At 48.0% G+C, this 12,601-nt stretch overlaps 1 protein-coding gene across 1 annotated transcript; it reads right to left on the bottom strand.

The window, feature by feature from the left end:
- Positions 1 to 7,255: 7,255 nt before the first annotated feature.
- On the bottom strand, positions 7,256 to 8,371 carry LOC124700641 (dof zinc finger protein 4-like). The gene has a single exon (XM_047232735.1). The coding sequence runs from the start codon at positions 8,369 to 8,371 to the stop codon at positions 7,256 to 7,258; it is 1,116 nt and encodes a 371-aa protein (XP_047088691.1).
- Between the last annotated feature and the right edge of the window lie 4,230 nt (positions 8,372 to 12,601).

Below are 12,601 nucleotides of genomic sequence, written 5' to 3'. Positions count from 1 at the left end.
GACCAATCTAACTGGCCGTGCACGGTAGTTGATGCAAACTAATTTTGAAGCTGCAATGCACAAAAAAGATCCCAGTCAAGTAGAGCTTGTTCATTTAGCATCAAACAATGACCCATACATAGTTTATCTTCGACAACCAAGCAACAACCATACTAACAAGTTCAGATAGTAACGATTGGTTGAATAGCTAGGATAGCAGTTTTCTTTAGATAAGGGAAGAGCTTTATGCAGAGAGACAAACCTAGAACTGTATGCAGTGACCAGTAGTACTTGCACTTCGGTTTTAAGGGAAGAGCCATGTCACAAACCCCATGTTTCGCTTCGCGAGTCCATTGATAGGGGGAAGGAGAGTGTGCCGTCTATCATGTTGTAGGCACAACAAGAACTCAAACTCTTCTCATCAAAGCCGGGACAATCACTACCATCAGGCACCAAGCAGAATAGGGATCGAATCCGCCGTGGTGGCACTCAGGCAAGATGGAGTACCTTGACCTTGGCATGGCCTGGCCGTAGTTTTCTTGGAAGAATGCCCGAGACGACGGCTAGTATCTCGACGAAGACGCACCGGCGGTTTGGCAAGCCCACCCGACGATGACGTGCGGCAGATGCAGAGGATGATTTGTGGCCGCCCACGCCACCGCTGCTTGACCCCGCGCCTTCGCCTCCTCCTCGTCAAGCGCTGCCTTCGTAGCATTGGCCTTCACCGCCCTCGCCCTCCGGTCAAACGTGACTGCGTCTGGGCGCTTCTGTTCGGCAGCCCAAGCGACGTTGGTCATACCTTCCGGCTTCTCCTTCCGCGCCCTGGGCTTCCACTGCTTCGGCGGCGACGGACATTGGACCGGTGAACTTTTTGAGTGGTAGCATGGGCAGATCTAGATGGTGTTTGTGGGATGGCAGGCGACAATTGGCAAAAGCTGGCTAGATAGGGAGGTTATGGAGGAAGAAATGGAGGGACACCAAACAAAATGGAGTGAAATCGGCTCTCTGTCGCTGATAGTTCTGGCCCACGCGCATTTTCCCTATCACCGGTGTCCCCTGGCACACCCCGACGCGTTGGGTTCGGCCTAGGATCGCCGGTTGAATAACATGCCCAATCCGGCAAAAAATGGGTTCGTGAGGGAGTGGGAGAAAAAACTTCCACCGGAGTGAAAAAAAGGCCCCTTGGGGTGGGGGGGAGCGAGTTGAGATGCTCTAAGATATTAAATATTATATTTTTGTTGAGTTGGAGAAGAGAGAACAGGAGAGAGAACCCAAGTGGGCTCTATAGCTAGTCATTGTGGGGAGTAATATAGAGTAGTAACATGCATATGTTACTATCCTCATAGTGAAGAGTAACATATGTTTGGTATCAGGACATCTCCAATGGGGCGACCAAACGGATGCGGAGCGACGGTTTGCGATCGCTCGGTCGAAAAATGCGCCTGCACCCAGGCCCAGCGGCCCGGTGCACAGTGACAAGATTGCGCAGCGACACAAACGTGGCCCAAATATACGCCGATTTTGCGTCTCGACGGACGTTACGCGATCACACCAAGTGACCGTCGTTCCTCATGTAGGGCCCGCATGCCCGTGGCTCAGACGCCGCTCACATTCCCTCCATAGGCCACTCGTAGCCCAAAAAATCAAAGTTGAGCAGCGCCAACGCTCCAACCCCTTGCGATGGACGTCCTCCTCGCAGCAGCCGTCGTGGATTCCGAGGAAACCATGTGCGCAATCTGAAGTACTTATTTCAGACCAAAATATGAGCCAATCTGATTGCCATATTTTGGTGCAATTTGATTGTTTGTGCTATTTTGAGAGATTTCAAAAAAAAAAAAGGCCCTTGGAAAACCAAAATGCCTCGTCGGCGCTAGGAATACCCCTCGGCGCAAACGTACGCCTGATATTTTTTATTCATGGACCGATGCAAACGGACGCTCGTGCGGACTAATTTAAACATTCAAAATATATCACCCGTTGAAAATGCCTTTACGGTAAGATAGATAGTTAGCTCAGTCTGCTAACCGACAACGAAGTGGTGAGCTAGCGAGGATCGGAGCGGAAGCACACAAACAAAGAAGGACTGTGCTACCGGGCGGCGCCGCATATTTTTAGATCCGTGCGGCGGCAGTTGGCCTGGTCCCGCACGAACACATGGTAAACCATTGCATGCATCTGACAGCTACGAAGTACTACGGAGTACTAGATTCTCCGGTCCCACGAGTCCAGCATGTGTCACTGGGTAGGAAGTACTAAAACTATTATAGTCATTTAAATGTGTCACTATTTTGTACTAAGCTTGCATTGACCATTTGCATGCGTTCGCGTGATTGCAAACATTTGCAAGACTCAAGTGTTGCTAATTGCATATTAATTATGCTTAGTTGCCAGAATACTAATCACAAGTTTAACTAAAGGTAAATGATACTTGGTTTAATTGTTACAACAATTTGCCAGATTAATTAGACCTGCTGGCCAGATTATTTAGGCCTAGTTACCAGGATCAATCGTAAATAAACTCCATATTAATCAGGTTCTATTTCCAGATAAATTAAGTTCAATTGACAGATTAATTAAGCCTCATTGCCCTGTTAATCAAGCCTAATTGCCAGATTCAATGAAGGGAAAGAGAAAAGTAACTATGTTGTAAAGTTGTGTAACTGCCAAATTCTCACTGCGTAGCTACCAAATTCGAAAGCCTAGTTGACAACAGATTTTGTATTGAAATTTGTGATGAATCTCTTGTTCTCCAAAATAATTTGAAGACGCATGCAATTAGTGGATACTCACAGAATAGTTCACATGTAAAAAAAAGCAGTGGGAGAATCTCCTTCAGCAGAACGAGATGTAGGAGGTGAGGGAAAAAATCTGGTCGGTAGTGTACAGCTCGCATCTTCTTCTCACGCTCACAGCGGCGGCGGCAGCCTACCTTCTGAATACTTGGCGTCGCACAGCGTCCTCGCTTGACGCGCTCTGCGGCAGCCTCGCCAGCGTGCTCGTCCGCACCTCCTCCCCGTGCCCATCACCGGTGGACTGGCTCGTTCCCGTCGATGGCGGCGTGGCAGAGCCATCCTCGCTCCATGCTCGCCGCTTCTCCTCGCGCTCATCGGCGGCCGCGGAGCCTTCACCGCGAAACGCCACCTTCTCGCGCTCGCCGGCGGCGGCCTAACGGAATCCTCACCGCGGCGCGCCTCGTCCTCAAAGCTCATCGGCGGCGTCCTAGCAGAGTTCCTACGACGTGTCTCCTCCATGCGCGCTTCTACGCCGGTGCTCTGGAAACTCTCCGGCGCGGCGCTCTGCCTCTACCGGATGTTTTGGTTTGGGAGAGAGAATTGTGTGGCTGAAAGAAACCGTGAGGAGATAAGGTGAAATAAAAATCAATAGATAAGTCCGAGTGGAGCCGTCCCTATAGGCACGCGATGCAACGTGACGCGCCGCACGGGGGCACTGCTTGTGCGGCGCCTTTCGGTAGATTTTCCCAACAAAGAAACAACCCCTTCCTTCGGTGGGCCAGAGAGAGAGCGAGACAGGATAAAGACTATCGGGTTTCTATTCCTCGCACAGTTCAATTTGGCAATGGGGCCCCATTCCCCGATCCCCGGTGGTTAATTCACCTATTAGGGGACGGTTTTGGTTAGTACTTCATCCCCGTGGGGATCTTATTGGAGACAAACTCTCCCCATTAGGTAAGGTGGGGATGGGTCCGTGTTACCACTATCCATACCCGATAACCATGAAATCCCCGTTAGGCACATGACATGTGGCACTAGGGTACAAGATAGGTATATATAGATACGAGAAAACCCTAATCCTATGGTGCTCAATTTCCCCTCTCGCCTCCAACTATCGTAGTCCCCAAATCCCAACTCCCAAACGCTCGCCTCTCCTTCCTAATCTCCTGATCTAGCCAGCCCTGTCATTCTACCATGTTGTCATTTTATTTTGGACTCATAGTTACTAGCTAAAACGGGGATGGTTAACCGATGGTTATTTGTTTACCCGATGGAGATGGGGATGGTAAAAGAACTGGCCCCATGACAGTTAGTGGGGATGGGGACGGAGAAAGTTTTCATGCTCGGGGATGGTTATGGTTGAGCAATAACCAGTGGTTAGTGTCCCCGTTGCCATATGGACGCACAGTAGAAGAAAAGCAGCGTGCTCCTCGATGCGGGCGATCGATGAACGGAGACGGAATATTTCCACGCGTGTTCCGAGGACACGCACCACCACCACCACCTCCTCCTCAAGCTAGCTTCTAGCTCATCTGCTCGCTCTAGCTGAGCCAGTGTGTCGTATGGAGTACAGTAGTGTTGTTGCTGCGATGGACGGATCGATGCTTGCATGCATGTTTGCGTGGGAGGCAGCGACAAAAACAAAAGGGAGCTATGGCTAGGGTAGCCTCTCTCCACCAACCCCAAGCAAGCAAACAAAGGCTGCACCTTGCAGGAGATCAGTGGCTGCCCATTGGACGGGAGAATCGAATCCACCTGCCGTCCCAGACTCCGGCCGTATCCTGCTGCTTGCGAGCGCACCTTCCGAAGGCTGCATGCATGCTCCCTCCCAGTACACCCTCTCTCTACACGTCTACAGTTCACCTTCTATCTCTCTCTACAGGCAGGGCAACAACAAACAACACAGTGGTGATTTGGTGAATGTACGTATCGGCCTGCTTTGGCGTGCCATGCATGGCCTCGCCGACCGGCCAGTCTCTTTTCCCCTCCCTGCCAGTCTGCCACGCTTGACTGCACCGGCGTAGTCTTGTGTCCCATATGCCTCTCTCTGCATACCTGCGTGCTCCGTTCCAGCCGAGAACACAGACGGTGTCAGCACTCTTCACACACTCTATCTTCTCCTCTAAGGCAGAGCTTAAAGCGAGTTTGAACGAACTGGAATCATTCAAAGATAAAAGTTTGCGCAGGCCTGACGTGTTCGCCCTGCCGGATGATTCACAGACAAAGTTTGAACGCGCTAACGTATGCGTGCTCGTATGCATACATGGTCCCATGCATTTAGCGTGCCCATCAGACCATCCATCATGGCCCAATCATTCATGCACCATCCAATACTACCTCCGTTTCAAGGAATAAGGCGCCCTCGTTTTACGAGCTTTTTGTTTGACCAAGAATTACTTCAAATATATAAAAATTATTTGTATGAAGTTAATATCATTAAAAAGTACTTTTCAATACGAATCCAACGATACTAATTACATATAATATAATCAAGATTTTGTTACTCAATTTTTATGGTCAAAGTTCGTCTTGGAATACGTGTGCGCCTTATTCCTTGAAACGGAGGTAGTATTACTCAACATGGACAACATCTGTGGCCTCACAGATACATAGCCGAACCCTTCGCCTGTTTTTTTTTTATCTGACCCTTCGCCTGTTAATGGCAACATTATCAGACTATTACCATTACTCGGCATTACTAGCATAGGTTCATACTTCATACCATAGTGCATGGACGGTGGACCACACAAGCTTATACACTACCTATGATATCTTGCATGGCATGGCAGGATCATATGTGGGACACATTGCGAGATAATCGAATGGAGATACTATTTTGCCTTAGGGCATCTCTAGCAGATCCCGTAAAAACAGACCAAAACTGCAAAATATTTGTTTTTTTTGCGACTTTGGTCGAAAAAACATGGATGAAATACACCTCTCAAAACTAGTGGTACACAAAAAAAAACTCCAGCATCCCCCAAATAAACCCGTTTGTACTGCAGATTTCCAGATTTCATCCGCACGTTTCCACTTCCCCCATGGCTTGAAAATAGTTGGCGGGGGTGAAACTTCAGCAGTAACCGCTCGCGCCGGCGCCGCCTCCTAAGCTCCATTCCGGTGCCAACCTTTAATTCCCAAATCAATCATTGATTTCTAGGCTCAAACAACCAAATCCTCGAAAATTACAACCGCCAAGGTGGAGGAGGACGAGGTTGGAGCCCGGTGCAACCCAATAGGGCGAGCTAGGGCAAGAGGCAGGCCTAGAAGTCCGTGGATGAGGCTGGCTGACCTCGCCGTCGATGCTTCGCACGAAGATATGGCTGTCATGTTGAGGTCAGGCGGGGCGCCCGCGGCGGCACCGACTATCAGGGCGTGTGCAGTCAAGTGAAGAAGATGGGAGAGGGAGAACAAAAAAGAATTGTACATGTCCCTGAGATTTTGGGGTATATGTTCTTGCCGACTACAGTTTCGTACCGTAAAACGTCTTGCAGTGTATTGGATACAATTTCTGCAGAACCGGTTTTTAGGAGATCTGCTAGTGATGCTCTTAATCAGATATATATAGATAGAACTGGACATAGTAGCATTAATACAAACTCTAGAGATGGCAAGTTAATCCATCTATAGGTTAGTATATGGCTATGATTTCGAGTGTATGTATGGATACTGCAACTTCAGGCTCACTAGTGCTGGTTTCTAATTCCAGATTATTAATATGTAGTATGTCACAAAAGGGCCTATAATGTTTCCGGGCTGCTGTTTATTTTGCCTACTTTGACGCCCAATTTTAATCATGAAGTTGTTGAAGCATCAATTGATTTTTTTTTCACGAGAGTATGCCGACGGCGTACCATGTTTTTATTTGAAATCAAATGAAGTTATTTGAGTGACCAATCATTGGGACCTAGATCTTTTACGGCATTAACCTACCTGTCGTTCTTACACTTTAGTCAGGTGAATTTTGCATGCAGTAAGTAAACAATCACCTCAGCAAGGATAGGATGGCCGGGTTCACACTGATTTACAGAAAGAAGAATCAGAGAAGGATCAATGAACACATATGGTCCAAAAAACACAGATCAGTACGTACTGGAAAGCAAACAAAGGAGCTGATCCCTTCTGCAGTACTTGCGTGAGACAACCAAGCCTGTGTACTTTTGCATTTCTGAGAACCAAAGATAAATTTGCAGCCATATAAGTACACAGCAGATTGCAGGAAATGTAAACCTTACAAGCACATCACATGAAAGTAGACAAATTCTTGAACTACAAACCCACCCTTATACCATTGATCTCACTAGACACTAGTATACCATATTACCCATACCGAGAAATCTAAATAGACACTAGACCAAGTTACTCATCAAACCCCCCACTGATTAACAAAAAACACTGCTGATATAAGAAAAACTTAGTTAAACCCTCCCCACGAGTTCATCTCACACCTGAGAAAATGAAAGAGCGCCACAAGAGCTACGCTACGTTGAGCTACACTACTGCTGTCATGCATGCGATGTCGTCGTCGACTGACTCGGTGTCCATCATGGGAAGGCGCCGTTGAGGGTGGGCAAGTCCGGCCACGCCATGGACATGGACGCCGGACCGCCGCTCCAGTATTGCATCTCCTGCGGGGCGAAGGACGTCACGGGTGGCTGCTGATGATCCATCCCGACGCTGAGGCTGGGCGGCGCCGCCGAGACGGGCGACGCAGCCGGCGGGAGGGAGCACATCGCGGTGGAGCATGGGTAGGACGACGCAGGGGAGTCGTACGCGGGCGGGCGCACAGAGTTGCCGTTGCTCACCACCGCGTTCAGCTGGTCGCTGTAGTAGCTCGTCGCCAGCTGCGACGGAGACGACGAGGGCGGCTTGAGCCCGAGCCCTGACAGCAGGTCGTGGTGGCCCTGGCCCAGCCCCAGCGAGCCCATGCTGAGCTGCGAGTCGAGGTGCATTGGTGGAGGAGGCATCGTCGCCCGGTGGGTGGGCTGCGGCGGCCACAGCGACGGCGACATGCCATGGGCCGAGCCCGGCAGCACCTGGAGCTGCCCCATGGTGTCCAGGCCGAGGAGCCTGTGCACGTTGCCGCCGCCGTAGCCGGCCCTGGCGCTGTTGAGCAGCGCCATGAGCTGCGCGGTGGCGGCCTGCGGCGCGGAGGCCCAGGACATGGGTCCGCCCACCCCCACGCCCATGCCGAGGCCGAGGGACGGCGCGGTGCCGACACCGAGCACGGACTTGCACGAGGAAGGCTGCGCCTTGGCGACGGGGGCCGGCATGGGGCGCGGCTTGCGGCAGCCGCCGCCGATGGGGACGTTGCGGAGCGCGCCGCCCTTGGTCCAGTAGCGGCGGCAGGTCTTGCAGAAGTGGCGCGGCTGGGTGAGGTTGTAGTTGTTGTAGTAGCAGAACTTGGTGTTGGAGGAGTTGCACCGGGGGCAGCGCAGCGGCGCCTGCTCCGGCCCCGGCGGACCCTGCGGCGAGGAGGTAGCCGAGGGTGACCGCTGCGTCGAGGACCGCGACGAGGTGGACGAGGACGTGGGGGACGGGTTAGAGGAGATGGGCTGCAGCACCATGGGGAGCGAGGGGTGGTGCTGGTCCGCGGCGTTGGCGCCGCCGCACTTGAGCTGCTGGTCCATGGGTGTCCCTCCGAGGAGTTCTTGGATCATGGTGATGGAGGGCGAACACTCGAACTCGAACTCGAAAAAAGGCTTCTTGCAGCAGAGATGAGGGGTGGTTCTTGGAGAGGGCGAGCAAAGGCGAGGTGTGGTGGCTTTCAGGAGCTTTGTGGATCAGATCATGGGGGTTTGAGGTGGGGCAGTGGCACTGGGGTTGGGGTGTTTATAAAGAGGTGGCGAGGGATCGTCGATGGACTGATCGATCGGGCGCTAGGGCTAGCTGTGCTTTCTTTCTGTTTCTGTGCCTTTGTCTGTGTTCAGAGGCTTAGCTTTGTCTTGATTTGTAATTACCTTGTACATTTTGTTGTCTGCTTGGTACATCGGGATATTATTGAGGAATGTACTAGTCACTAGCTAGAGTGGGAGCCGGACTGAGTGAGGCTCATCGGAATGATGAACGGTGGGCCGGGTTGTATAGTTTTGAACTGTCGTTTAGGTAGACCAATGTTATCTGTCTGTTATTGTCATGCATGTTTTTCTTAATATGAAACGAATTAATTCCTGTCGACGAAAATAACTTTTCCAAGCCTTCAGCCCATGTGTCTTTTCTTTTACTCTACAATAGAATATACACCACTGGTAGACATGCTTAATGTTTATCTCTCAGCTGCTGGAATAAAAGTAAATTTTTAATAGGATAGATAAAAAAGAAAAAGAAAGGGATAAATAGTTAAAATAAAGAAAGTATGATTGCATCTACTATATTTGTGTAGACAAATCTGTGACATGCTTTTTGGAAATGATGGAGTATAATAAATTCTATTTACCCCATTAATGTAGAATCATAGTTTATCTTGCACAATGGAAAAGGGATTGTATTATGGACATTGGCGGAAATTCAATTTGGCTCTTGGATGCATATGTAAACAAGAGAAATTTGATACAGTGAAAATCCTTATTTTTAGCACCAAATTTTATCTTTTTTTACACACGCCATATGACAAGTCGATTTCTCATGAAACGACTATGTCGGCGCGTTGCACATGAAGATGCATGTGTGATTTTTTATTTCAAATTTTTGAGACTCAAAAATGTGTGTAAGATGCAATTCAATATAAAACCAAAACATCACTCGTGGACATTTGTGCGTTCTTTCTTGGTAACTTTCTCCCTTTCACGTACTAAGTTATTTTTAATATCTGTCTCCACCATACATACCCATATATGGCATTTTCCTGCCATTCCAAGTGATTTTCCATGTGCTATATTTAAATTTTCTTTTCATAACCTTTCTATTTGTGTATGCTCAAAGCTCATGGAGAAATAGGTCGTGAGGTGAACCACCAAGTTAACAACACAACCACCATTATTTGGAATAGAATACAATATGGAATAGAAAAATGTAGAATCCAACTAGGTTTCGGTTTCTCTGGGTGGACTCCTCCTTGGGGGTTGTTGAACTGCCCTTGGTCTGCCATATAAGGAGGGGCTCCGACCATGGCAAACCAAAGCCCCAAGCAAGTCACACCCCCTTGGGAGAAACCTAAGGGCTGTCGCGCCATGCCTCTAAACCACCTCTGGACCCCCTTCTCTCTCCGATCTAGATTGGATCTAGGACGCTCCACCTCGTCGATTCCTCGATGCCCATGTCATCACAAGGCCGCTACTCCAGAACGCGTACTTACCTCAGAGGTGTCTTCTATTTGAACTTGATCGTGCAAACCATTGTGAAGAGATTACTCTTGTTAATTGGAGGTATAACTTAGTTGAGGGAATTCGAGGACTTCATCGACTACCTTAGCATCTTCGCAGCATTGATGTGATCGTCGTGATCATCAAGGGTATAACCTCGTTACTTGCACATCGATAGTGTATCTTCGTTCGTTCGTTCATAGCAATTTTTTGTTGTCTAGCACGTTCCCCAACACGGCTGTCGTGAAATTCGTCTCTCTGCCTAGTGATGACCCACCCGATCGGGTTCGTAACATCCCCCTCCATCATGTATAAAGTCGAGAAAGCGAATGGGTCATAATTCTAATTGGTAGTGGGTTTCTGCACCTGTTTGGGCTGCCTAAAAGGTTTCAAATGTTCATCACCTCACAACCCACCAGAGGATATCCAACAAATGATTGCAACATTGATGTGAAAATGTTAAGTTTCTACTTAATACATACGTTTATGAATCATTTTCTAAAATTTGAAAACTTAAAGATGCGATTTTAACTAAATTTTGGAAAACATGTTACGAGGTTTGTACATTAGAGACATATAGATATATTATTTTATCTCTCAAAATGACAAATTTAAATTTCTAAAAAAAACAGAAAACATCCATGGAAGTATTACATGTTGTAGCATGCCATCCTTCAAATTTTGAACCAAATTATTACCATTTATTTCCAAGTTTTCTTATATCTGACATGTAAGTTCTGAAATTTGTGTAGGTACAAATGTGGGTGAGAAGATCTTGTATCTAACAACTTTATGTCCTGCACAAAAAAGAACACTTGGCAGTCAAATTAAGCTAAATTAAGTGTATGCGGACATGTGCATGACCACGACAATTGGGACGATACTCGATCGACATGCATATTTTGTAGTACATGGGAGTGGAGCCCATGCATCACATTCTGCCCGTAACGTCGTGTTCAGTAAACTCCGGGTTGGGTAGGGCCGTCCCAAACAGCGTGTGATCATGGCAGCCAACTGAGAAGACATCAAATCATCACGTACAGAAATTCTCTAAAGCCGAAAGTGGCAAAGGAAAGGAACATCCTTCTTGTGATCGAGCACATAAACAGCATAGGGATTTGGTCATACCAGGAGGAATCTCCATTAATTCCCCCATCATGCAGTCCACAACTCCACTAGAGTACAAGGTCATGTGTCGTTGCCCTAGCAGCTACGGAAACCATGGACTCAGCTTCAGTCCATACGACCAAATTAATAATCTGTACAAACAAAACAAGCAGCCCATGCATGCATGGAGCTGATATGCAAGCATGATGTGGCACGTATGTGTGCTTCACTTGACGATTGCTACCTTTGAAAAGCTAGCTCTAAGAGTGGCTTATCACTCACTTGGTCGGCTGGAGCTGCCTTGACCACCTCGAGAACATCCAGAATTCTCTGTGTCATGCGTGAGGTGACAACCTTTGACTGAGGACCGCTATTTGGTTTGAACAAGCGATCAAGCCACAAGCATGATATGGTTACCGTTTTTTTCAGGAATGCCACATGGCGTTTATTTATTAGATAGGAGAGTTACATCATGTACAAAAGAGAGGATGAAGCCAGGAGAATCACCGTCCCAGAACCTAGTGGTTACTGTCCTCTATGGTAAAGTAGGCTTCTTGGCCAAAAAAATTGTCTGTCGGATTTGAATTTGGGCTGAGTCTAGGCGCCATGTGAGAAAATGTTGGTTGCCATCTGGTTGTAGACCGGTAACCACATAGTAATCGGTGATGACCAAGACTATTGTAATAATCTTGAATTTCAAATTCAAATTTTGTTTGCAATCCTTGTCCCACACAAGTTATGTGCATGCAGCTGGGGCAATATGGGCCAATCCATCACAACACAAGTTGCTACTCGTGATGTCGTTCAATCCTTCGGGACGAGGCTGGGGCAACAAAGCTTTCCTTAGGGCTACCTTGGACCAATATGAAAAGGGTTTGTGCTCCTTTAAAAGTAAATAAAAATCATGTACCATTTAAAATCGGCTATGGATGGCGGACTGATTGGAAAAGAGAGGTTGACAAAATTGTCGTTTATGCACACTATGAAAACGAGTGCAGAAATGGGCTTACATATCTTCGTCGTCGATTGATCAATTGTCGTTTCACCAATAGAATTTTGTACTTCATGAGGGATTAAATTGGGCTCCGCTCTCTAGGTCTTCAATAATGTCCGTCACAAACAATCAAGAATTGATGGGACAACATGTCCGATGGCTCCACACCCAACCGTGAGGCCATGGCCTCGCTCACCTTACCTATAACTGGGAAATTTTGAATGAGAGAAATATGTGACGGTTTCCTTAACAAGGAGGCAGATCATTGGGCAATTGCAGGTGCGAAGAATTCGAGAAAATCATGCTTGGAGGTGGGCCAGTCGTAATTTTCATTTTAAGTTCGTAGCACAAGCCAGGGGCAAATATTTTTTTCACCGTTCGGAAAGAAAGGCCGGGCAACAATGGACCTGATTGGCGTCTCTTCAGTGCCCTGGCTTTTGTATCTGAGCTGTGCTCCCAGTTAGCGTTTTCACATGTATGTCCCTGAT

This window comes from Lolium rigidum, chromosome 3 (genome assembly GCF_022539505.1).
Source record: "Lolium rigidum isolate FL_2022 chromosome 3, APGP_CSIRO_Lrig_0.1, whole genome shotgun sequence".
NCBI classification, from domain to species: Eukaryota; Viridiplantae; Streptophyta; class Magnoliopsida; order Poales; family Poaceae; genus Lolium; species Lolium rigidum.
Note: the sequence above shows the minus strand (reverse complement) of the source record. Positions and strands in the feature narration are given on the sequence as shown.